The sequence below is a fragment of the Salvelinus fontinalis genome, chromosome 27, assembly GCF_029448725.1.
Source record: "Salvelinus fontinalis isolate EN_2023a chromosome 27, ASM2944872v1, whole genome shotgun sequence".
NCBI lineage: Eukaryota > Metazoa > Chordata > Actinopteri > Salmoniformes > Salmonidae > Salvelinus > Salvelinus fontinalis.
In genome coordinates this window covers 11,476,428-11,501,192 of record NC_074691.1, presented here as the reverse complement: position 1 = coordinate 11,501,192, position 24,765 = coordinate 11,476,428, and the positions used below count along the sequence as shown (strand labels likewise).

General features: G+C 44.4%; 1 protein-coding gene across 12 annotated transcripts in view; it reads right to left on the bottom strand.

Annotated features, from left to right (window-relative positions):
- The window catches only part of lama2 (laminin, alpha 2), a 166,862-nt gene that overhangs the window by 106,163 nt on the left and 35,934 nt on the right, over nucleotides 1-24,765 (bottom strand). For all 12 annotated transcript variants that reach the window (XM_055884711.1, XM_055884714.1, XM_055884712.1 and 9 more), the window contains exons 5-11: nucleotides 23,330-23,509; nucleotides 22,695-22,784; nucleotides 22,363-22,480; nucleotides 21,869-22,047; nucleotides 21,556-21,655; nucleotides 21,263-21,423; nucleotides 18,953-19,093 (exon numbers count right to left, since the gene is read on the bottom strand). In XM_055884711.1, coding sequence (XP_055740686.1) covers nucleotides 18,953-19,093; nucleotides 21,263-21,423; nucleotides 21,556-21,655; nucleotides 21,869-22,047; nucleotides 22,363-22,480; nucleotides 22,695-22,784; nucleotides 23,330-23,509 — 969 coding nt within the window. The remainder of the gene's footprint in view (nucleotides 1-18,952; nucleotides 19,094-21,262; nucleotides 21,424-21,555; nucleotides 21,656-21,868; nucleotides 22,048-22,362; nucleotides 22,481-22,694; nucleotides 22,785-23,329; nucleotides 23,510-24,765) is intronic.

Below are 24,765 nucleotides of genomic sequence, written 5' to 3'. Positions count from 1 at the left end.
GTACAGAGAGGTACAGATCATTAGGATGTGAGAGGTACAGAGAGGTACAGGTCATTAGGATAGAGGTAGGTACAGAGAGGTACAGGTCATTAGGATGGAGAGGTACAGAAGTACATGTCATTGGGATGGAGAGAGGTACAGAGAGGTACAGGTCATAAGGTTAGAGAGAGGTACAGTGAGGTACAGGTCATTAAGATAGAGAGAGGTACAGATCATTAGGATAGAGAGAGGTACAGAGAGGCACATAGCACTATGTGATGCCTAATCTCTGTAAATTAATGACTAACACTTTCATATTGTTTCAGTATGACTAGCACTTTCAATATGAAAGTGCTAGTCATTAATTTACAGAGATTAGGCATCACATAGTGCTATGAAGTATCCAATATGCTACATATGAATACACTAGACACCTTACAAATGCCTCTGGTTGTTTTAGCAAGGCTACTTAAAAATCAAGAACCTTGGCTTGTATATACACACATAACAAACATGAGAATTTGTTAATGCAGAAAATAACGTAGACAACACTACTGCCAGAGGTATAATCCTATCACGCACAGCCTTTTGGCCAAAAGGTCATTAGGATGGAGAGAGGTACAGAGAGGTACAGGTCATTAGGATAGAGAGGTACAGAGAGGTACAGGTCATTCGGATGGAGAGAGGTACAGAGAGGTACAGATCATTAGGATAGAGAGAGGTACAGAGAGGTACAGGTCATTAGGATAGAGAGGTACAGGTCATTAGGATTGAGAGGTACAGGTCATTAGGATAGAGAGGTACAGGTCATTAGGATAGAGAGGTACAGGTCATTAGGATGGAGAGAGGTACAGAGAGGTACAGGTCATTCGGATGGAGAGAGGTACAGAGAGGTACAGGTCATTCGGATGGAGAGAGGTACAGCGAGGTACAGATCATTAGGATAGAGAGAGGTACAGAGAGGTACAGATCATTAGGATAGAGAGGTACAGGTCATTAGGATGGAGAGAGGTACAGAGAGGTACAGGTCATTAGGATAGAGAGGTACAGGTCATTAGGATGGAGAGAGGTACAGAGAGGTACAGGTCATTAGGATAGAGAGAGGTACAGAGAGGTAGAAGTCATTAGGATGGAGAGAGGTACAGAGAGGTACAGGTCATTAGGATAGAGAGGTACAGAGAGGTACAGGTCATTAGGATGGAGAGAGGTACAGATCATTAGGATGGAGAGAGGTACAGAGAGGTACAGGTCATTAGGATAGAGAGAGGTACAGAGAGGTACAGGTCATTAGGATAGAGAGGTACAGAGAGGTACAGGTCATTAGGATGGAGAGAGGTACAGAGAGGTACAGGTCATTAGGATGGAGAGAGGTACAGTGAGGTACAGGTCATTAGGATGGAGAGAGGTACAGAGTAGAGGTCGACCGATTAATCGGAATGGCTGATTAATTAGGGCCGATTTCAAGTTTGCATAACAATCGGAAATCGGTATTTTTGGGCCGATTTGGCCGATTTAAAAAACGATTTGGCCAATTAAAAAAATATATATTATTATTCTTTATACCTTTTTTTTTTTTAATTTTTTTTTTTTTTTTTTTTTTTTGATTTTATCCCCTTTTCTCCCCAATTTTCGTGGTATCCAATCGCTAGTAATTACTATCTTGTCTCATCGCTACAACTCCCGTAGGGGCTCGGGAGAGACGAAGGTCGAAAGCCATGCGTCCTCCGAGGCACAACCCAACCAAGCCGCACTGCTTCTTTAACACAGCGCGCCTCCAACCCGGAAGCCAGCCGCACCAATGTGTCGGAGGAAACACCGTGCACCTGGCCCCCTTGGTTAGCGCGCACTGCGCCCAGCCCGCCACAGGAGTCGCTGGAGCGCGATGAGACAAGGAAATCCCTACCGGCCAAACCCTCCCTAACCCGGACGACGCTAGCCCAATTGTGCGTCGCCCCACGGACCTCCCGGTCGCGGCCGGCTGCGACAGAGCCTGGGGGCGAACCCAGAGACTCTGGTGGCGCAGTTAGCACTGCGATGCAGTGCCCTAGACCACTGCGCCACCCGGGAGGCCCCCTTTATACCTTTATTTAACTAGGTGGGTCAGTTAAGAACACATTCTTATTTTCAATGACGGCCTAGGAACGGTGGATTAACTGCCTTGTTCAGGGGCAGAATGACAGATTTTTACCTTGTCAGCTCAGGGATTCAATCTTGCAACCTTACGGTTAACTAGTCCAACGCTCTAACCACCTGATTACATTGCACTCCAATGGAGCCTGCCTGTTACGCGAATGCAGTAAGAAGCCAAGGTAAGTTGCCAGCTAGCATTAAACTTATCTTATAAAAAACAATCAATCAATCATAATCACTAGTTAACTACACATGGTTGATGATATTACTAGTTTATCTAGCGTGTCCTGCGTTGCATATAATCGATGCGGTGGCAATCGTGAAAAAGGACTGTCGTTGCTCCAACTTGTACCTAACCATAAACATCAATGCCTTTCTTAAAATCAATACACAAGTATATATTTCTAAACCTGCATATTTAGTTAATATTGCCTGCTAACATGAATTTCTTTTAATTAGGAAAATTGTGTCACTTCTCTTGCAACAGAGTCAGGGTATATGGAGCAGTTTGGGCAGCCTGGCTCGTTGCGAACTGTGTGAAGAATATTTCTTCCTAACAAAGACAGCCAACTTCGCCAAACGGAGGATGATTTAACAAAAACGCATTTGCGAAAAAAGCACAATCGTTGCACGACTTTACCTAACCATAAACATCAATGCCTTTCTTAAAATCAATACACAGAAGTATATATTTTTAAACCTGCATATTTAGCTAAAAGAAATCCAGGTTAGCAGGCGTTCATTGCACGCAGAGTCAGGGTATATGCAACAGTTTGGGCCGCCTGGCTCGTTGCGAACTAATTTTCCAGAATTTTACGTAATTGTGACATAACATTGAATGTTGTGCAATGTAACAGGAATATTTAGACTTCTGGATGCCACCCGTTAGATAAAATACGGAACGGTTCCGTATTTCACTGAAAGAATAAACGTTTTGTTTACGAGATGATAGTTTCCGGATTCGATCATATTAATGACCTAAGGGTCTTATTTCTGTGTGTGTTTACGTGTTGCTGTGCGTTTTGTTGCCAACCTTACTTTGCTACCTGACAACTTTACGGTTTTTACTTTTCAATTACCGTTTATATTTTTAGTTTTTCCCTCACTCAACTTTCATTCAACTTGTTCACTCCGGATGCTTTATCTGGACATGGTTCGTCAGGACTTCCAACAGCCGAAGCTAAGTAGTAACATTAACATGATGCCTTCTAATTGCAGTTGCTGTACTCATAATATACAGGAGAACGATCGCCTCACGGCGAGGATAGCTGTGCTGCAAGCCCAGCTTCAGACGCAATCGTTAGGCAAGGGTAATTTCAGTGTAGGAAAGAATGAAACAGCGTCTGTGCCACCAGTAAGTACAGATAGTAACGTTAGTACAAATCCCCTCGCACGGTCCCCGCAGCCGGACAACTTTCTCATGGCTTCTGGAGGGAAATGCTGTAGGATTGTTCAACCGGTGTCGCTCATTCAGCCGACAAAAACTTTCAACCTGTTTTCCCCATTAAGCAGCGAGTTGAAGTCTGAGGCCGAGCTTTCTCTGGTCTCTACTCCTCCCATTACGGGGTCTGAGACGCCGAAGGCTCCCACCATTAGCTCTGACAAATTGAAAACCCTAGTCATTGGCGACTCCATTACCCGCAGTATTAGACTTAAAACAAATCATCCAGCGATCATACACAGTTTACCAGGGGGCAGGGCTACCGACGTTAAGGCTAATCTGAAGATGGTGCTGGCTAAAGCTAAAACTGGCGAGTGTAGAGAATAGGGATATTGTTATCCACGTCGGCACCAACGATGTTAGGATGAAACAGTCAGAGGTCACCAAGTGCAACATAGCTTCAGCGTGTAAATCAGCTAGAAAGATGTGTCGGCATCGAGTAATTGTCTCTGGCCCCCTCCCAGTTAGGGGGAGTGACGAGCTCTACAGCAGAGTCTCAGCACTCAATCGCTGGTTGAAAACTGTTTTCTGCCACTCCCAAAATATAGAATTTGTAGATAATTGGCCCTCTTTCTGGGACTCACCCACAAACAGGACCAAGCCTGGCCTGTTGAGGAGTGACGGACTCCATCCTAGCTGGAGGGGTGCTCTCCTCTTATCTACCAACATAGACAGGGCTCTAACTCCTCTAGCTCCACAATGAAATAGGGTGCAGGCCAGGCAGCAGGCTGTTAGCCAGCCTGCCAGCTTAGTGGAGTCTGCCACTAGCACAGTCAGTGTAGTCAGCTCAGCTATCCCCATTGAGACCGTGTCTGTGCCTCGACCTAGGTTGGGCAAAACTAAACATGGCGGTGTTCGCCTTAGCAATCTCATTAGAATAAAGACCTCCTCCAATCCTGCGATTATTGAATTAGATTGTGATACCTCACATCTCAAAATAGGGCTACTTAATGTTAGATCCCTCACTTCAAAGGCAGTTATAGTTAACTAATCACTGATCATAATCTTGATGTGATTGGCCTGACTGAAACATGGTTTAAGCCTGATGAATTTACTGTGTTAAATGAGGCCTCACCTCCTGGTTACACTAGTGACCATATCCCCCGTGCATCCCGCAAAGGCGGAGGTGTCGCTAACATTTATGATAGCAAATTTCAATTTACAAAAAAAAAACTACGTTTTCGTCTTTTGAGCTTCTAGTCATGAAATCTATGCAACCTACTCAATCACTTTTTATAGCTACTGTTTACAGGCCTCCTGGGCCATATACAGTGTTCCTCACTGAGTTCCCTGAATTCCTATCGGACCTTGTAGTCATAGCAGATAATATTCAAATTTTTGGTGATTTTAATATTCACATGGAAAAGTCCACAGACCCACTCCAAAAGGCTTTCGGAGCCATCATCAACTCAGTGGGGTTTGTCCAACATGTCTCTGGACCTACTCACTGTCACATTCATACTCTGGACCTAGTTTTGTCCCATGGAATAAATGTTGTGGATCTTAATGTTTTTCCTCATAATCCTGGACAATCGGACCACCATTTTATTACGTTTGTAATCGCAACAAATAACCTGCTCAGACCCCAACCAAGAAGCATCGTGCTATAAATTAATTAATATAAAAACAACCCAAAGATTCCTTGATGCCCTTCCAGACTCCCTCTGCCTACCCAAGGACGTCAGAGGACAAAAATCAGTTAACCGCCTAACTGAGGAACTCAATTTAACCTGTTTGGGCTGCAGGGGCAGTATTGAGTAGCCAGATAAAAGGTGCCCATTTCAAACGGCCTCGTACTCAATTCTTGCTCGTACAATATGCATATTATTATTACTATTGGATAGAAAACACTCTCTAGTTTCTAAAACCGTTTGAATTATATCTGTGAGTCAAACAGAACTCATTTGGCACAAACTTCCTGACCAGGAAGTGGAAAGTCTGAAATCGATGCTCTGTTCTACTTCCTGCCTATAAATGGGCATGATACGTATGAGTATACATGCACGTCATACACCTTCCCCTGGATGTCAAGAGGCGGTGAGAGAAGAAATTTAGTGTTTATCTTGGTCTGAAGTGGAATACAAGCTCTTTGTATGACGTGTCCCCCATTTCCGGTTTTCTGGAGAGCGCGAGGCGGTACCTGGATTTTCCTTCTGTTTAGCTGCCGTTATAGGCGACTACTATCTCCGGCTTTGATTTTATTTGATACATGTGACCATATCATCGTAAAGTATGTTTTTTCAATATAGTTTAACCTGTTGGGGATGGGGGCGCTGTTTAGACTACTTATGCTAATGTGGCTAATTTTTTAAACGGCTTCCCACAAAATCCTTGATCGTACAATATGCATATTATTATTATTATTGGATAGAAAACAGTCTATAGTTTCTATAGGAGTTGAAATTTTGTCTCTAAGTGGAACAGAGCCCATTCTACAGCAATTTCCCTGACATGGAGTCAGATTTGAGACATGTTGGCCACTTTTCTGAAGTCAGTTAAAAGGGCACTGTCGTTGCTATGACTATACGGACACTTCTTACGTCTTCCCCTGGATGCCTTTACGTGATGACGATTCCAACGGGCTCGATTGCGCGTTCACAGGCCCTACAAATGAAAAAACTCTGAAGCTAGTCATTCTTTGGGAGCTGCGTAACGCGCGTGGAAGACACCGACCCTCTCCTGTTCCAAGCGTTAGTTTAGCCTGTTATATTTCTCCGGTCATCTTTTCACTCGTTATAGGAGTTAAAAACATCATAAGGTAGTTAATTTAAAGCGTTTTATAGCAATTTATATCCGTTTAGTGCGATTTTGGGACATTTATTTTTGCAACGATGTGAAAAGTTGGGCACGCTTTTCAGTTCATCCCGAACGCAGTTGACTTTTCCACATGGCAAGAGGACAGCTTTCCACCAAAAGACGATTTCTCCCAAGAAAGGATCCTTTGCCCAAGATACTGATGGAAGAACAGCTCAAGGTAGGACATTTTTATTATGATAAATCGTGTTTCTGTCGAAACATTTTAGTGGCTTAGGACGCCATGTTTTTTGACGTAGCTTCGCTTGGCGCAAACTGTATTGAAAAGTAAGGATAAATTAAAAAATGTAATAACGCAATTGTATTAAGAATTAAATTGTCTATCAATCCCTGTCCACCCTATATTTTTTAGTCACGTTTATGAGTATTTATGTATAAGAGTAGATCACTGTCTAAGTGGCGCAAGGACATTTTCTTTACCAGCTTGTCTACATTTCACATTGTCTAACCATGATTTTGGTGGCTAAATATAAACATTTTCGATCAAACTCTATATGGATTGTGTAATATGATGTTACAGGAGTGTCATCTGAAGAATTCTGAGAAGGTTAGTGAAAAAATTAATATATTTTTGGCGATGTTGACGTTATCGCCCACTTTGGCTAGAATCAATGCTGGGCTGCTATGTGCTATGTGCTATGCTAATATAACGATTTATTGTGTTTTCGCTGTAAGACACTTAGAAAATCTGAAATATTGTCTGTATTCACAGGATCTGTGTCTTTCGATTCGTGTATGCTGTGTATTTTTACGAAATGTTTGATGATTAGTAGTTAGGTAAACACGTTGCTCATTGTAATTATTCTAGTCCATTTGTGATGGTGGGTGCAATTGTAAACTATGCCATATACCTGAAATATGCACTTTTTTCTAACAAAACCTATCCCATACCATAAATATGTTATCAGACTGTCATCTAATGAGTTTTTTTGTTGGTTAGGGGCTATAAATATCTTAGTTTAGCCGAATTGGTGATGGCTACTGGTGTTGGTGGACAAATAAAAGATGGTGGATTATGCTAATGTGTTTTTAGGTAATAGATGTACATCTTTACATATTGTGTCTTCCCTGTAAAACATTTTAAAAATCGGAAATGTTGACTGGATTCATAAGATCTGTGTCTTTCATTAGCTGTATTGGACTTTAATGTGTGAAAGTTAAATATTTTAAAAAAATATTTTTTTTGAATTTCGCGGCACTGGTTTTTCAGTGGGGGGGGGGGGGGGGTGCCGCTAGCGCCACGCTGATCCTAGACAGGTTAATCAGATTATTGAAATTTTTTCGGGAGTTTTGCCGTGTTCTGTTCTCTGACTTTGTTGACGATGGAGCGATTCGTGCCACTTGGCTAGTGCGCTTGCTAAATCGAGAGGGAAAGTGGCCGTTCTAAATCCAAACAACGACTGTTCTAGACAAAGGACCCCTTGTCCAACATTCTGATGAAAGATCAGCAAAAGTAAGAAACATTTTATGATGCTATTTCATATATCTGTGAACTAGTCGTCGGCGCCCAACGTTTGGGTACTCAGCTATACCGAAGCTGGATGTCGTAATGAAGTTATTTTTTAGAATTCTAACACTGCGATTTCATTAAGAACTAATGGATCTATCATTTCCTATACAACATGTATTTTTTAGTTATGTTTATGAATAGCTATTTGGTCAGAATATGTGTGTCATAAAAAGTGTCAGAAAAATATCGTTGCTGTTTAGACGTTGTGGAAAAAGTAGCTAAGATAGCAACATGTATAACCACTGATTTCAGCTCTAAATATGCACATTTTCGAACAAAACATAAGTGTATGTATAACCTGATGTTATAGGACTGTCATCTGATGAAGAATATCAAGGTTAGTCACAAATTATATATCTTTTACTGGTTTGTTACGATCGCTAACCTTTTGCTACTGAGAAATGGCATGTGTTTCTGGCTATTGTGGTAAGCTAATATAACGCTATATTGTGTTTTCGCTTTAAAACACTTAATAAATCGGAAATATTGGCTGGAATCACAAGATGCCTGTCTTTCATTTGCTGTACACTATGTATTTTTCAGAAATGTTTTATGATGAGTAATTAGGTATTTGACGTTGGTGTCTGTAATTATTCTGGCTGCTTTCGGTGCAATTTCTGATTGTAGCTGCAATGTAAACTATGATTTATACCTGAAATATGCAAATTTTTCGAACAAAACATAGATTTATTGAATAACATGTTATAAGACTGTCATCTGATGAAGTTGTTTGTTGGTTAGTTTGGTTGGTTCTTGGATAGTTAGGTTGGCTATGTGCATGCTACCTGTGCTGTGAAAAATGTCTGTCCTTTTTTGTATTTGGTGGTGAGCTAACATAAATATACGTGCTGTTTTCGCTGTAAAACATTTTAAAAATCGTGTCACGTTCCTGACCTATTTCTGTTAGTTTGTTGTATGTGTTAGTTGGTCAGGACGTGAGTTTGGATGGGCATTCTATGTTTTCTGTTTCTATGTTGGTTTAAGGGTTGCCTGGTATGGCTCTCAATTAGAGGCAGGTGTTTGGCGTTTCCTCTAATTGAGAGTCATATTTAGGTAGGTTGTTTCACAGTGTTCGTTGTGGGTGGTTGTCTCCTGTGTCAGTGTCTGTATGTTACGCCACACGGGACTGTTCTCGGTATGTTTGTTCGTTCGGTTTTTGTGTAGTCAGTTTTCCTGTTTTTGCGTTCTTCGTGTTTCATGTAAGTTCGTCGTCCAGGTCTGTCTACATTCGTTTTGTTATTTTGTTAGTTTATTCAAGTATAGTTCGTTCTCTGTCTTCGTTGTTTTGTCGTGTCTTAAATAAATCATGTCATTTCACAACGCTGCACCTTGGTTCAATCCATGCTCCTCCTCTTCGCATGAAGAGGAGGACTACCGTTACAAATCGGACATGTTGGCTGGATTCACAAGATGTGTACCTTTCATTTGCTGTATTGGACTTGTTAATGTGTGAAAGTTAAATATAAAAAAATATATATCTTTTGAATTTCGCGCCCTGCACTTGAAGTGGCTGTTGTCATAAGTGTACCGGCGTCGGGCTGCAGCCATAAGAAGTTAACCGTGCGCAATACCCTAGATGCAGTTGCACCCCTAAAAACTAAAAACATTTGTCATAAGAAACTAGCTCCCTGGTATACAGAAAATATCCGAGCTCTGAAGCAAGCTTCCAGAAAATTGGAATGGAAATGGCGCCACACCAAACTGGAAGTCTTCCGACTAGCTTGGAAAGACAGTACCGTGCAGTATCGAAGAGCCCTCACTGCTGCTCGATCATCCTATTTTTCCAACTTAATTGAGGAAAATAAGAATAATCCGAAATGTATTTTTGATACTTTCGCAAAGCTAACTAAAAAGCAGCATTCCCTTTCACTTCCGCAGTAATAAATTCATGAACTTCTTTGAGGAAAAGATCCTGATCATTAGAAAGCAAATTACGGACTCCTCTTTAAATCTGCGTATTCCTCCAAAGCTCAGTTGTCCTGAGTCTGCACAACTCTGCCAGGACCTAGGATCAAGAGAGACATTCAAGTGTTTTAGTACTATATCTCTTGACACAATGATGAAAATAATCATGGCCTCTAAACCCTCAAGCTGCATACTGGACCCTATTCCAACTAAACTACTGAAAGAGCTGCTTCCTGTGCTTGGCCCTCCTATGTTGAACATAATAAACGGTTCCCTATCCACCGGATGTGTACCAAACTCACTAAAAGTGGCAGTAATAAAGCCTCTCTTGAAAAAGCCAAACCTTGACCCAGAAAATATTTTAAAAACTATTGGCCTATATCGAATCTTCCATTCCTCTCAAAAAAAATTAAAAAAGCTTCCTGAAGAAAAACAATATATATGAAATGCTTCAGTCTGGTTTTAGACCCCATCATAGCACTGAGACTCCACTTGTGAAGGTGGTAAATGACCTTTTAATGGCGTCAGACCGAGGCTCTGCATCTGTCCTCGTGCTCCTAGACCTTAGTGCTGCTTTTGATACCATCGATCACCACATTCTTTTGGAGAGATTGGAAACCCAAATTGGTCTACACGGACAAGTTCTGGCCTGGTTTAGATCTTATCTGTCAGAAAGATATCAGTTTGTCTCTGTGAATGGTTTGTACTCTGACAAATCAACTGTCCATTTTGGCGTTCTTCAAGGTTCTGTTTTAGGACCACTATTGTTTTCACTATATATTTTACCTCTTGGGGATGTCATTCGAAAACATAATGTTAACTTTCACTGCTATGCGGATGACACAGAGCTGTACATTTCAATGAAACATGGTGAAGCCCCAAAATTGCCCTCGCTAGAAGCCTGTGTTTCAGACATAAGGAAGTGGATGGCTGCAAACGTTCTACTTTTAAACTCGGACAAAACAGAGATGCTTGTTCTAGGTCCCAAGAAACAAAGAGATCTTCTGTTGAATCTGACAATTAATCTTGATGGTTGTACAGTCGTCTCAAATAAAACTGTGAAGGACCTCGGCGTTACTCTGGACCCTGATCTCTCTTTTGACGAACATATCAAGACTGTTTCAAGGACAGTTTTTTTACATCTACGTAACATTGCAAATATCAGAAACTTTCTGTCCAAAAATGATGCAGAAAAATGTATCCATGCTTTTGTTACTTCTAGGTTAGACTACTGCAATGCTCTACTTTCCGGCTACCCGGATAAAGCACTAAATAAACTTCAGTTTCTGCTAAATACGGCTGCTAGAATCCTGACTAGAACCCCAAAATTTGATAATATTACTGCAGTGCTAGCCTCCCTACACTGGCTTCCTGTTAAGGCAAGGGATGATTTCAAGGTTTTACTACTAACCTATAAAGCATTACATGGGCTTGCTCCTACCTATCTTTCAAATTTGGTCCTGCCGTACATACCGACAAGTACGCTACGGTCACAAGATGCAGGCCTCCTAATTGTCCCTAGATTTTCTAAGCAAACAGCTGGAGGCAGGGCTTTCTCCTATAGAGCTCCAATTTAAAGAATGCTCTGCCTACCCATGTGTGAGACGCAGACTCGGTCTCAACCTTTAAGTCTTTACTGAAGACTCATCTCTTCAGTAGGTCATATGATTGAGTGTAGTCTAGCCCATGAGTGTGAAGGTGAGCGGAAAGGCTCTGGAGCAACGAACCGCCCTTGCTGTCTCTGCCTGGCCGGTTCCCCTCTCTCCACTGGGATTCTCTGCCTCTAACCCTATTACAGGGGCTGAGTCACTGGCTTACAGGTGCTCTTCCATGCCGTCCCTAAGAGGGGTGCGTCACTTGAGTGGGTTGAGTCACTGACGTGATCTTCCTGTCTGGGTTGGCGCCCCCCCCTTGGGTTGTGCCGTGGCAGAGATCTTTGTGGGCTATACTCAGCCTTGTCTCAGGATGGCAAGTTGGTGGTTGAAGATATCCCTCTAGTGGTGTGGGGGCTGTGCTTTGGCAACGTGGGTGGGGTTATATCCTGCCTGTTTGACCCTGTCCGGGGATATCATCGGTTGGGGCCACAGTGTCTCCTGACCCCTCCTGTCTCAGCCTCCAGTATTTATGCTGCAGTAGTTTATGTGTCGGGGGGCTAGGGTCAGTCTGTTATATCTGGAGTACTTCTCCTGTCTTATCCGGTGTCCTGTGTGAATTTAAGCATGCTCTCTCTAATTCTCTCTTTCTCTCTTTCTTTCTTTCTCTCTCTCGGAGGACCTGAGCCCTAGGACCATGCCTCAGGACTACCTGGCATGATGACTCCTTGCTGTCCCCAGTCCACCTGGCCGTGCTGCTGCTCCAGTTTCAACTGTTCTGCCTGCGGCTATGGAAACCTGACCTGTTCACCAGACGTGCTACCTGTCCCAGACCTGCTGTTTTCAACTCTCTAGAGACAGCAGGAGCGGTAGAGATACTCTTAATGATCGGCTATGAAAAGCCAACTGACATTTACTCCTGAGGTGCTAACTTGCTGCACCCTCGACAACTACTGTGATTATTATTATTTGACCATGCTGGTCATTTATGAACATTTGAACATCTTAGCCATGTTCTGTTATAATCTCCACCCGGTACAGCCAGAAGAGGACTGGCCACCCCTCATAGCCTGGTTCCTCTCTCGGTTTCTTCCTAGGTTTTGGCCTTTCTAGGGAGTTTTTCCTAGCCACCGTGCTTCTACACCTGCATTGCTTGCTGTTTGGCGTTTTAGGCTGGGTTTCTGTACAGCACTTTGAGATATCAGCTGATGTAAGAAGGGCTATATAAATAAATTTGATTTGATTTGATTATTATGTTATAATTAAGTCTATGATTTGATAGAGCAGTCTGACTGAAAGGTGGTAGGCAGCAGCAGGCTCGTAAGCATTCATTCAAACAGCACTTTCCTGCGTTTTGCCAGCAGCTCTTCGCAATGCTTCAAGCATTGCGCTGTTTATGACTTCAAGCCTATCAAGTCCCGAGATTAGGCTGGTGTAACCGATGTGAAATGGCTAGCTTGTTAGCGGGGTGCACGCTAATAGCGTTTCAAACGTCACTCGCTCTGAGACTTGGAGAAGTTGTTCCCCTTGCTCTGCATGGGTAACGCTGCTTCGAGGGTGGCTGTTGTCGATGTGTTCCTGGTTCAAGCCCAGGTTGGAGCGAGGAGAGGAACGGAAGCTATACTGTTACACTGGCAATACTAAAGTGCCTATAAGAACATCCAATAGTCAAAGGTATATGAAATACAAATACAAATCGTATAGAGAGAAATAGTCCTATAATCCCGATAATAACTACAACCTAAAACGTCTTACCTGGGAATATTGAAGACTCATGTTAAAAGGAACCACCAGCTTTCATATGTTCTCATGTTCTGAGCAAGGAACTTTAACGTTAGCTTTCTTACATGGCACATATTGCGCTTTTACTTTCTTCTCCAACACTTTGTTTTTGCATTATTTAAACCAAATTGAACATGTTTAATTATTTATTTGAGGCTAAATAGATTTTATTGATGTATTATATTAATTTAAAATAAGTGTTCATTCAGTATTGTTGTAATTGTCATTATTACAAACAAAAACAAAATAGGCAGATTAATCAGCATCGGCTTTTTTTGGTCCTCCAATAATCGGTATCGGTATCGGCATTGAAAAAGCATAATCGGTCGACCTCTAGTACAGACAGGTACAGGTCATTAGGATGGAGAGAGGTACAGAGAGGTACAGGTCATTAGGATGGAGAGAGGTACAGAGAGGTACAGGTTATTAGGATAGAGAGAGGTACAGAGAGGTACAGGTCATTAGGATGGAGAGAGGTACAGGTCATTAGGATGGAGAGAGGTACAGAGAGGTACAGGTCATTAGGATAGAGAGGTACAGGTCACTTAGGATGGAGAGAGGTACAGAGAGGTACAGGTCATTAGGATGGAGAGAGGTACAGGTCATTAGGATGGAGAGAGGTACAGAGAGGTACAGGTCATTAGGATAGAGAGGTACAGGTCACTTAGGATGGAGAGAGGTACAGAGAGGTACAGGTCATTAGGATGGAGAGAGGTACAGAGAGGTACAGGTCATTAGGATGGAGAGAGGTACAGAGAGGTACAGGTTATTAGGATAGAGAGAGGTACAGAGAGGTACAGGTCATTAGGATGGAGAGAGGTACAGAGAGGTACAGGTTATTAGGATAGAGAGAGGTACAGAGAGGTGCAGGTCATTAGGATAGAGAGAGGTACAGAGAGGTACAGGTCATTAGGATGGAGAGAGGTACAGAGAGGTACAGATCATTAGGATGGAGAGAGGTACAGAGAGGTACAGGTCATTAGGATAGAGCGGTACGGGTCATTAGGATGGAGAGAGGTACAGGTCATTAGGATGGAGAGAGGTACAGAGAGGTACAGGTCATTAGGATGGAGAGAGGTACAGGTCATTAGGATGGAGAGAGGTACAGAGAGGTACAGGTCATTAGGATAGAGAGGTACAGGTCACTTAGGATGGAGAGAGGTACAGAGAGGTACAGGTCATTAGGATGGAGAGAGGTACAGGTCATTAGGATGGAGAGAGGTACAGAGAGGTACAGGTCATTAGGATAGAGAGGTACCGGTTCACTTATGATGGAGAGAGGTACAGAGAGGTACTGGTCAATAGGATGTGATCGAGGTACAGTGAGGTACAGGTCATTAGGATGGAGAGAGGTCTTGGTCTTTAGGATAGAGAGATGTACAGGTCATTAGGATAGAGAGGTACAGGTCACTTAGGATGGAGAGAGGTACAGAGAGGTACAGGTCATTAGGATGGAGAGAGGTACAGGTCATTAGGATAGAGAGGTACAGGTCATTAGGATGGAGAGAGGTACAGGTCATTAGGATGGAGAGAGGTACAGGTCATTAGGATAGAGAGGTACAGGTCACTTAGGATGGAGAGAGGTACAGGTCATTAGGATGGAGAGAGGTACAGGTCATTAGGATAGAGAGGTACAGGTCACTTAGGATGGAGAGAGGTACAGAGAGGTACAGGTCATTAGGATGGAAGGAGGTACAGAGAGGGACAGGTTATTAGGATAGAGAGAGGTACAGAGAGGTACAGGTCATTAGGGTGGAGAGAGGTACAGAGAGGTACAGATCATTAGGATGGAGAGAGGTACAGAGAGGTACAGGTTATTAGGATAGAGAGAGGTACAGAGAGGTACAGGTCATTAGGATGGAGAGAGGTACAGAGAGGTACAGGTTATTAGGATAGAGAGAGGTACAGAGAGGTGCAGGTCATTAGGATAGAGAGAGGTACAGAGAGGTACAAGTCATTAGGATGGAGAGAGGTACAGAGAGGTACAGGTCATTAGGATGGAGAGAGGTACAGAGAGGTGCTGGTCATTAGGATGGAGAGAGGTACAGAGAGGTACAGGTCATTAGGATGGAGAGAGGTACAGAGAGGTACAGGTCATTAGGATAGAGAGAGGTACAGAGAGGTACAGGTCATTAGGATAGAGCGGTACAGGTCATTAGGATGGAGAGAGGTACAGGTCATTAGGATGGAGAGAGGTACAGAGAGGTACAGGTCATTAGGATAGAGAGGTACAGGTCACTTAGGATGGAGAGAGGTACAGAGAGGTACAGGCCATTAGGATGGAGAGAGGTACAGGTCATTAGGATGGAGAGAGGTACAGAGAGGTACAGGTCATTAGGATAGAGAGGTACAGGTCACTTAGGATGGAGAGAGGTACAGAGAGGTACAGGTCATTAGGATGGAGAGAGGTACAGGTCATTAGGATGGAGAGAGGTTCAGAGAGGTACAGGTCATTAGGATAGAGAGGTACAGGTCACTTAGGATGGAGAGAGGTACAGAGAGGTACAGGTCATTAGGATGGAGAGAGGTACAGAGAGGTACAGGTCATTAGGATGGAGAGAGGTACAGGTCATTAGGATAGAGAGAGGTACAGGTCATTAGGATAGAGAGGTACAGGTCACTTAGGATGGAGAGAGGTACAGGTCATTAGGATGGAGAGAGGTACAGGTCATTAGGATAGAGAGGTACAGGTCACTTAGGATGGAGAGAGGTACAGGTCATTAGGATAGAGAGGTATAGGTCATTAGGATGGAGAGAGGTACAGGTCACTTAGGATGGAGAGAGGTACAGGTCATTAGGATAGAGAGGTATAGGTCATTAGGATGGAGAGAGGTACAGGTCATTAGGATGGAGAGAGGTACAGGTCATTAGGATAGAGAGGTACAGGTCACTTAGGATGGAGAGAGGTACAGGTCATTAGGATGGAGAGAGGTACAGGTCATTAGGATAGAGAGGTACAGGTCACTTAGGATGGAGAGAGGTACAGAGAGGTACAGGTCATTAGGATGGAAGGAGGTACAGAGAGGGACAGGTTATTAGGATGGAGAGAGGTACAGAGAGGTACAGGTCATTAGGATGGAGAGAGGTACAGAGAGGTACAGGTTATTAGGATAGAGAGAGGTACAGAGAGGTGCAGGTCATTAGGATAGAGAGAGGTACAGAGAGGTACAGGTTATTAGGATAGAGAGAGGTACAGAGAGGTGCAGGTCATTAGGATAGAGAGAGGTACAGAGAGGTACAAGTCATTAGGATGGAGAGAGGTACAGAGAGGTACAGGTCATTAGGATGGAGAGAGGTACAGAGAGGTGCTGGTCATTAGGATGGAGAGAGGTACAGAGAGGTACAGGTCATTAGGATGGAGAGAGGTACAGAGAGGTACAGGTTATTAGGATAGAGAGAGGTACAGAGAGGTGCAGGTCATTAGGATAGAGAGAGGTACAAAGAGGTACAGGTCATTAGGATGGAGAGAGGTACAGAGAGGTACAGGTCATTAGGATAGAGAGAGGTACAGAGAGGTACAGGTTATTAGGATAGAGAGAGGTACAGAGAGGTACAGGTCATTAGGATGGAGAGAGGTACAGAGAGGTACAGATCATTAAGATGGAGAGAGGTACAGAGAGGTACAGGTCATTAGGATAGAGCGGTACAGGTCATTAGGATGGAGAGAGGTACAGGTCATTAGGATGGAGAGAGGTACAGAGAGGTACAGGTCATTAGGATAGAGAGGTACAGGTCACTTAGGATGGAGAGAGGTACAGAGAGGTACAGGTCATTAGGATGGAGAGAGGTACAGGTCATTAGGATGGAGAGAGGTACAGAGAGGTACAGGTCATTAGGATAGAGAGGTACAGGTCACTTAGGATGGAGAGAGGTACAGAGAGGTACAGGTCATTAGGATGGAGAGAGGTACAGGTCATTAGGATGGAGAGAGGTACAGAGAGGTACAGGTCATTAGGATAGAGAGGTACAGGTCACTTAGGATGGAGAGAGGTACAGAGAGGTACAGGTCATTAGGATGGAGAGAGGTACAGAGAGGTACAGGTCACTTAGGATGGAGAGAGGTACAGAGAGGTACAGGTCATTAGGATGGAGAGAGGTACAGGTCATTAGGATAGAGAGGTACAGGTCATTAGGATGGAGAGAGGTACAGGTCATTAGGATGGAGAGAGGTACAGGTCATTAGGATAGAGAGGTACAGGTCACTTAGGATGGAGAGCGGTACAGGTCATTAGGATGGAGAGAGGTACAGGTCATTAGGATAGAGAGGTACAGGTCACTTAGGATGGAGAGAGGTACAGAGAGGTACAGGTCATTAGGATGGAAGGAGGTACAGAGAGGGACAGGTTATTAGGATAGAGAGAGGTACAGAGAGGTACAGGTCATTAGGATGGAGAGAGGTACAGAGAGGTACAGGTCATTAGGATGGAGAGAGGTACAGAGAGGTGCTGGTCATTAGGATGGAGAGAGGTACAGAGAGGTACAGGTCATTAGGATGGAGAGAGGTACAGAGAGGTACAGGTTATTAGGATAGAGAGAGGTACAGAGAGGTGCAGGTCATTAGGATAGAGAGAGGTACAGAGAGGTACAAGTCATTAGGATGGAGAGAGGTACAGAGAGGTACAGGTCATTAGGATGGAGAGAGGTACAGAGAGGTGCTGGTCATTAGGATGGAGAGAGGTACAGAGAGGTACAGGTCATTAGGATGGAGAGAGGTACAGAGAGGTACAGGTTATTAGGATAGAGAGAGGTACAGAGAGGTGCAGGTCATTAGGATAGAGAGAGGTACAAAGAGGTACAGGTCATTAGGATACAGAGAGGTACAGAGAGGTGCTGGTCATTAGGATCGAGAGAGGTACAGAGAGGTACAGGTCATTAGGATACAGAGAGGTACAGAGAGGTGCTGGTCATTAGGATAGAGAGAGGTACAGAGAGGTACAGGTCATTAGGATACAGAGAGGTACAGGTCATTAGGATGGAGAGAGGTACAGAGAGGTGCTGGTCATTAGGATGGAGAGAGGTACTGAGAGGTACAGGTCATTAAGGCCCAGGCTGATTAACCTTTCCTCTGATAATGTCCCACTTTGGTCTTAATATGACTGATTCCTTTGTGTCATATAGGTTGAAAACAAACAGATTAGACCTCACACACACACAAACACATGCATACACTTTGTCCTCTAACTTCCCTCAGACACATGGTCGCCCACACACACACACACGGCCAAGTACACACACGCAAACGCACGTCCTCAAACCCCCCCCCCACACCACCCTCACCACACACACAGTGGTTAAAGAATGGTGGTTTGAAGGGAGAACTCAAGGTCAGGTTAATTGCGTAGACAGATGTGTGGCTGTCTGTCACATGCAGTATTCCACCGTAGATCAGGCCCTGTAATCCAGTGACGGGCCTGCCTCCCCTGCCCCCTCCTCTCCCCCTCCCCCGCCTGTCTATATCGCCACCCTACCCACCACCCTGTTTACCCACAATTACCCTCTGCAGATCATTAACCTCTGACCCTCGCCAACCTCATCCTGCCAACATGTCAGAGTGTGTGGCGCGGTATAAATCAGCCTGTATTTATGGCTGTGTGTGTGTGTGTGTGTGTGTGTGTGTGTATGTGTGTGGCTCTGCCTCCTCCTCCACTGCACCCTGTCATCAGCCCAGCCATCAGCACACTGTTTTAATAAGGCCGGCCAGTAGAGGGTTAACTCTGCAGCACAGCGCCAGGCAAGAGGCACTAATGAGTTGTGTTTGCGGGGGAAAATGAGAGAGTGAGGCCTGGCGTAGTCTCTTACATTATGGTATGTCCAGTGGGAATCGGAGCAGTCACTCGCCACGCCGGAACAGTAGCACTTCTCACAGCCGTGGAGACGCTCGCCCAGGAGATGATAGAAACCCAGCTTGCAGCGGTCGCAGTTCTCCCCCTCTACGTTTTCCTGGAACATACACACACACACACACACACACACGCACGCACGCACACACACACACACACACACACACACACACACACACACACACACACACACACACACACACACACACACACACACACACACACACACACACACACACACACACACACACACACACACACACACAGACACACACACACGCAACACACACACACATACACACAAAAACACACACACACACACACACACACACGCAACACACGCAACACACACACAAATACACACACACACACAGACACACACACAAAAACACACACACACACACACACACATACACACAGAAACACACACACACACACACACACACACACACACACACACACACACACACACACACACACACACACACACACACACACACACACACACACACACACACACACACACACACACACACACACACACACACAGACACACACACACGCAACACACACACACATACACACAAAAACACACACACACACACACACACACACGCAACACACGCAACACACACACAAATACACACACACACACAGACACACACACAAAAACACACACACACACACACACACATACACACAGAAACACACACACACACACACACACACACACACACACACACACACACACACACACACACACACACACACACACACACACACACACACACACACACACACACACACACACAGACACAGAGCATCTGGATGAGAAGGATGTGCTATACAGGCACTCACACACTGTGACAGCCCACACACCTCTGGGATAGACATTCCCACTCTCCCAAGATCACACACTACAAGTAGAAGTAGACAAAAGTCATTAAATGATAACTCATGTGAAAAACAATAAGCTAAGTGATGCCAGTAACATTCTACAAAGTATGACCACACATTGAGGGAAACTCTTCTCTAACAAACATCATGTAACAACTGGTAGTGATTATTGTCTGGTTGAATCTTGGATTATTAAACATGCGCAGATAGAGAAACACTTGGGAAAAGCAACATTTTATATGCCGTCATCCCTGAGCTTCGGCTAACGAACCGCAATGCACATTCATTTGGCATGCCCACGTAGCCAAAGCCAGGTTTCTGTGGTTTTGAGTGGCTAGATACTTTATCTCGCCTGGGGAAAAGAAAGAGGACATGAAAGCATTACGCTTCACAAGGCCAATTCAATTCCCCTGTTGGACTGCATTTGTTTCTCACCATGTTTGTGTATTGTAAATAGTGACTTCATGTCTCATAGTCAACCATTAATAGAAATTGCGTTGCCATTCTGGAATGGTGCCACTTTCTCTTGAAATATCATTTCCAAATGTTATATTCCACCTACATTGGCTGGCTGCCTGCACAAAGCTATCACTGCTTGGGCACTGTCAAATGGGAACTGGCACACCCCAAATTACATGATTTCAGAGGTAGGGATTTTCCAATAATTTAATTGGAAAAAACTGGTCAGCGTGTCTTTGTTTAAACCTCTACAGTATATGACCGAGAAAAAAAACATAATCAGGTATATGAGAATTTTTTTCAAGATGCTATCAAGGGAAAGAAAATGAGGTACTTGAGAAATGATTAGCTATCCTAAATGTTACATTGAACCAGCGTTCTCCAGATACCATTTCTCTAGCTGGAGAAAGTGATGATGTGTTCGTGAGATACCGCCGGTCTTTCTCTGCCTGTGCACTTAAGTTGGAGAAAAGTTTCAGCGGCGTCTGACTCACCTAGAGACAGAAAGAAACGCAATGTTCGACTCCCCATCATCCCCACAGCTCAATAATTAGACGAAGAGAGCAAAGTTCCCCGCTTCTCCTTGACATCCCTGCGGTCAGACAGTATAATTGGCTCGTGAAAGAGTGAGTTTGCCCAGGATATGACATATGTGAGACATGAGTGTGCACAACAGCAGCGGCGGAAGTAGCCGGCTAATTTGAACAACAAATGACAAGTCACATTTTCTACAGGAGCAATTAAGAGAGAAGAACTCGAGCCAACTCGGAGCGGTTGGCCCTACGAGGCCCGTGAAGCGTTGCGCTGACGGGTCCACCCCTGACACTGAATGGATTGGTTCTGGTGGTGTGGGAGGAGAGGAAGATGGGAGGATAGATACAGGGAGGAGGAGGAGGATGAGAGCGTGACCTACCTTGCAGACACAGGGCAGCAGGCACGGATCCTTGTTTAGGCTTCCGTCTAGACTGCAGTTACAGCGGACACAGTTGGGGTAGCCGCTGTAGCCAAAGGTACACCTGTCACACTGCTGTCCCCCATAACCCTGCTTACAGTGGCAGGATCCAGCCGTGAGGTCTGTGGTACCAGACAGGAGGAGAGACGCAGGCTTTAGCACTAAACAGGGAGACCGGGGGTGGGGGGGTGGGGGGGGGACATATGACAGCTAGATCAGCGGAGAGGGGAGAACAGGGAGGTTGAGGAGCATACCTCCTTCAGCCTGGGACTGGTCTGGAACACATGCTGGGGACAGAGAACCTTCTGGGTCACAGGAGCAGGGCTGACACGGGTCGGAGTCCTCTGGACTCAACTGAAGGGAAGAGGAGAGATGGAGAAACTGACAAGTCGTCTTTGATATTGGGAACATAGTATATCATGATAGGGCCCAGAGTATTTCCTGCTCAGGCCAGGAAAAACTCATGGCCCTAGTCACGATACAAAGCTATAGATACGGAGTGAGATCGCTATTGATTATTCACTGCTTGGCTCCTAGTCAATTGGACTATACAGTACCAGTACATACCCCAGTGGCTCTGTAGTAGCTATCAGCACAGGTCTGGCAGTTGACTCCGGCCGTGTTCCTGGTGCACCCTACACACACCCCTCCCCCCACGTACTCCCCCTGGGAGTTCAGGCTCTGTTTGTTGCCTGCCACTGTCTGGTTGAAGTAACACTCCTCAGATTTCCCATGGCAGTTGCACTCTGCAGACGGCATCAAATAAAATCAAAGGAAAGATCCAGTAAACAAACGGAATTATCACAGTACCTCAAGAGAAAGAAAGACCTGCTTGAAAACACTGTTTAGCGCTGTTTAGCCGGTGTCTCTAAAGTTGACTTCCATAAGTTTTATGAAAAATTTAACTGAATTTTTCCCCCATCAAGTTTACATCACATCAAAATAAGATAGCAAGATAAAAACCAAATCACATAACATAGGATCATCCTAAACAATTCAATATAAAATTGGCAGTCGCATGTGCAGTATGTAATACTGTGTTTATCACTGTGTGATCTTACTCTCACAGACGTGGCGAGTGAGGAAGGTCCCAGCCATCCAGGGTTTCTGGTTGTATCCGGGGCAACAGCGGTCACAGCTCTCCCCACACGTGTTGTGTTCACACTCACAGCTGAATTTCTGACAGGGGGATGAAATCACGCCACGTTACAGTGTCATCGTCACTGAAGGGACGACAGATCTTTTCACCCAGGACACAACTGGAGCGCACTTCAAACGAGGGTCAAAGAGTATCACGTGTCCCCTTTGGAGTTACAATCAAATGCGAAAATGAACTGTATCTCACAGTGTAGAGAAGGGGCTATGGATGGAGACTGTAGGTTGATTGACATACCTTGGTCTGTTTGTTCAGAGGGCAGGCTTTAGCATGGCCATAGCAGATACACATCCCTCCAACTGAGATGTCTTTGATAGAGTAGTAATACTGCGAGAAAAAAAACACATTCGAGACAGTAACAAGTGGAGAGAGATAGAGAGGAATATTTCTACCATCAGACGCTGGCTAATTCTACAAAAAAATACATCACAGTCTAGTTTATTCAAAGACACTTATTTCTCAGAGAGTGAGAGCCAATTTCATCCACAATTTCATCATTTAAGTCCCTTTTGTATGACTAAATTGAGCAGTATTTTATAAATGAAAAATTCCCCTCTCAAAATAAACCCTGCAATCTGTCTGGTAATTATGCGTCACACAGGAGCTCACTGGGTGACTGATAGTGTAGGCCAAAGTCAACACATGATGAGGTAGATGTTGCTCAGAAAGGAACAGATTTCTTAATTATAGACATTTTTAATTAAGACCCATCTGTCTGGTGAACGCAATGCAATCAACGTGCCGCACGGCCATTTCACTGATTCTGAAAGCCGTGGGGGGTAAAAAATGAATAGTGGCTCACAGATGGAATACATGAGGCTATATGAAGGCGATGGTAATGCGTAGTCTACGCCATGTTGCGTCGTTCTTACCCGCCTGGTCACGATGGGGTCAACATCGCGGGGGTCGTTGAAGGCCAGGGTCATGAGGTCAGCGTTGAGGGTTCTGATTCGCTGGAACTGCAGGCGGATGTAGCGTGCGGAGGTGAAGTTCAGTAAAGTCGGGGAGGGGTCATCAGCGCTCGGCCTTCCATTGATCAGAGAGGTGTGGATCTATGCCCCGGGTGCAAATTGAGACAAAGCACCGAATGGTACAGATTCTTAGTAATGAATTAATACATTCAAAAAGACCCCAAGTATGCTATAAAGGAAAAGAGAGATATTTAATGACCCCTGTTCAATACTGTATTTAACAAAGACTCAATTCAATCTCCACACAGAAAATCCATTAAAAAACAGCACCATTACAACATTCAGAGCACACCACTGCTGAGGTGAGAAGACAACACATTAATGGACCTGGATAAAAAAATCACTTGGTTGCAGCTGTGAAGGGTTAACCGTGTCTGCTAATTCAGGCGGTGTGGTTAGCTTGGCTGTTTTTGAAAAATCAGAGAGAGTGACATTTCAATATAAGATCTGCGATGTGTTGACACCGCCTACGACTCATTAGGATTTCGCTATGATCATGCTGTACGCTTCCTGTCACAACCTAAAAGGAGCCGGCTGACAAGAGCTCCAGGGGGGCCTGGGCGGGGGGCTCTGGGGGGTAGGTGGAGGAAGGAGGAGGGGGGAGGAGAAGGAGGGTGCTAGAGAACTGAGTTATGTGGGTGATAATACAGTATAAACTGGCTCAGCGTCGGTGCTGTGGACTGGACTGCTTCATTATCGTCAGTGAGAGCAGACTGCAATCGGCTCTCACAATTAAAAGGAGTTGCTCCGATCCACAACTGATCAAGGCAGCGTTGTTGTCCTTTGTGGAGTGTGTGTGGGTTGATTTCTGTGTGTGTGTGTTTCTTCTTTGTGCGAAGTAGGCTTTCTTTATTCCAACTCCTCAATGAAAACAAATATGGGAAAAATGCTGGATGTGGATGATGCAACAGAAAAGAGAGAGCATTTCTTGACTTCAACCAAGCACACCATGAAATAAAATGTGCTATGTGCCTAGACTGTATGTGCTATGTGCCTAGACTGTATGTGCTATGTGCCTAGACTGTATGTGCTATGTGCCTAGACTGTATGCCTAACTCGTAAACATGATGTCCACTATTAGGGCAACTTTGCTCACCACAACTTCAATTAAGTCCATTTGGTTGTGAGCAGCTGGTGAGTGATTTCAAAGCTGACTCATGTAATTGAACTAAACCACCAGGGCACTTAAATACTACTGTAGCTGGCAATCAAGTCAGCAGCAAATGGCTTCAATACATTGCCCATTAAATCAAGTGAATGAAAGTGCTGGTGGTCTTATTTCATGTGGGCCATGGGTGAACCTAATATATTATAGTGAAATGGAATCCAAGTTTTTA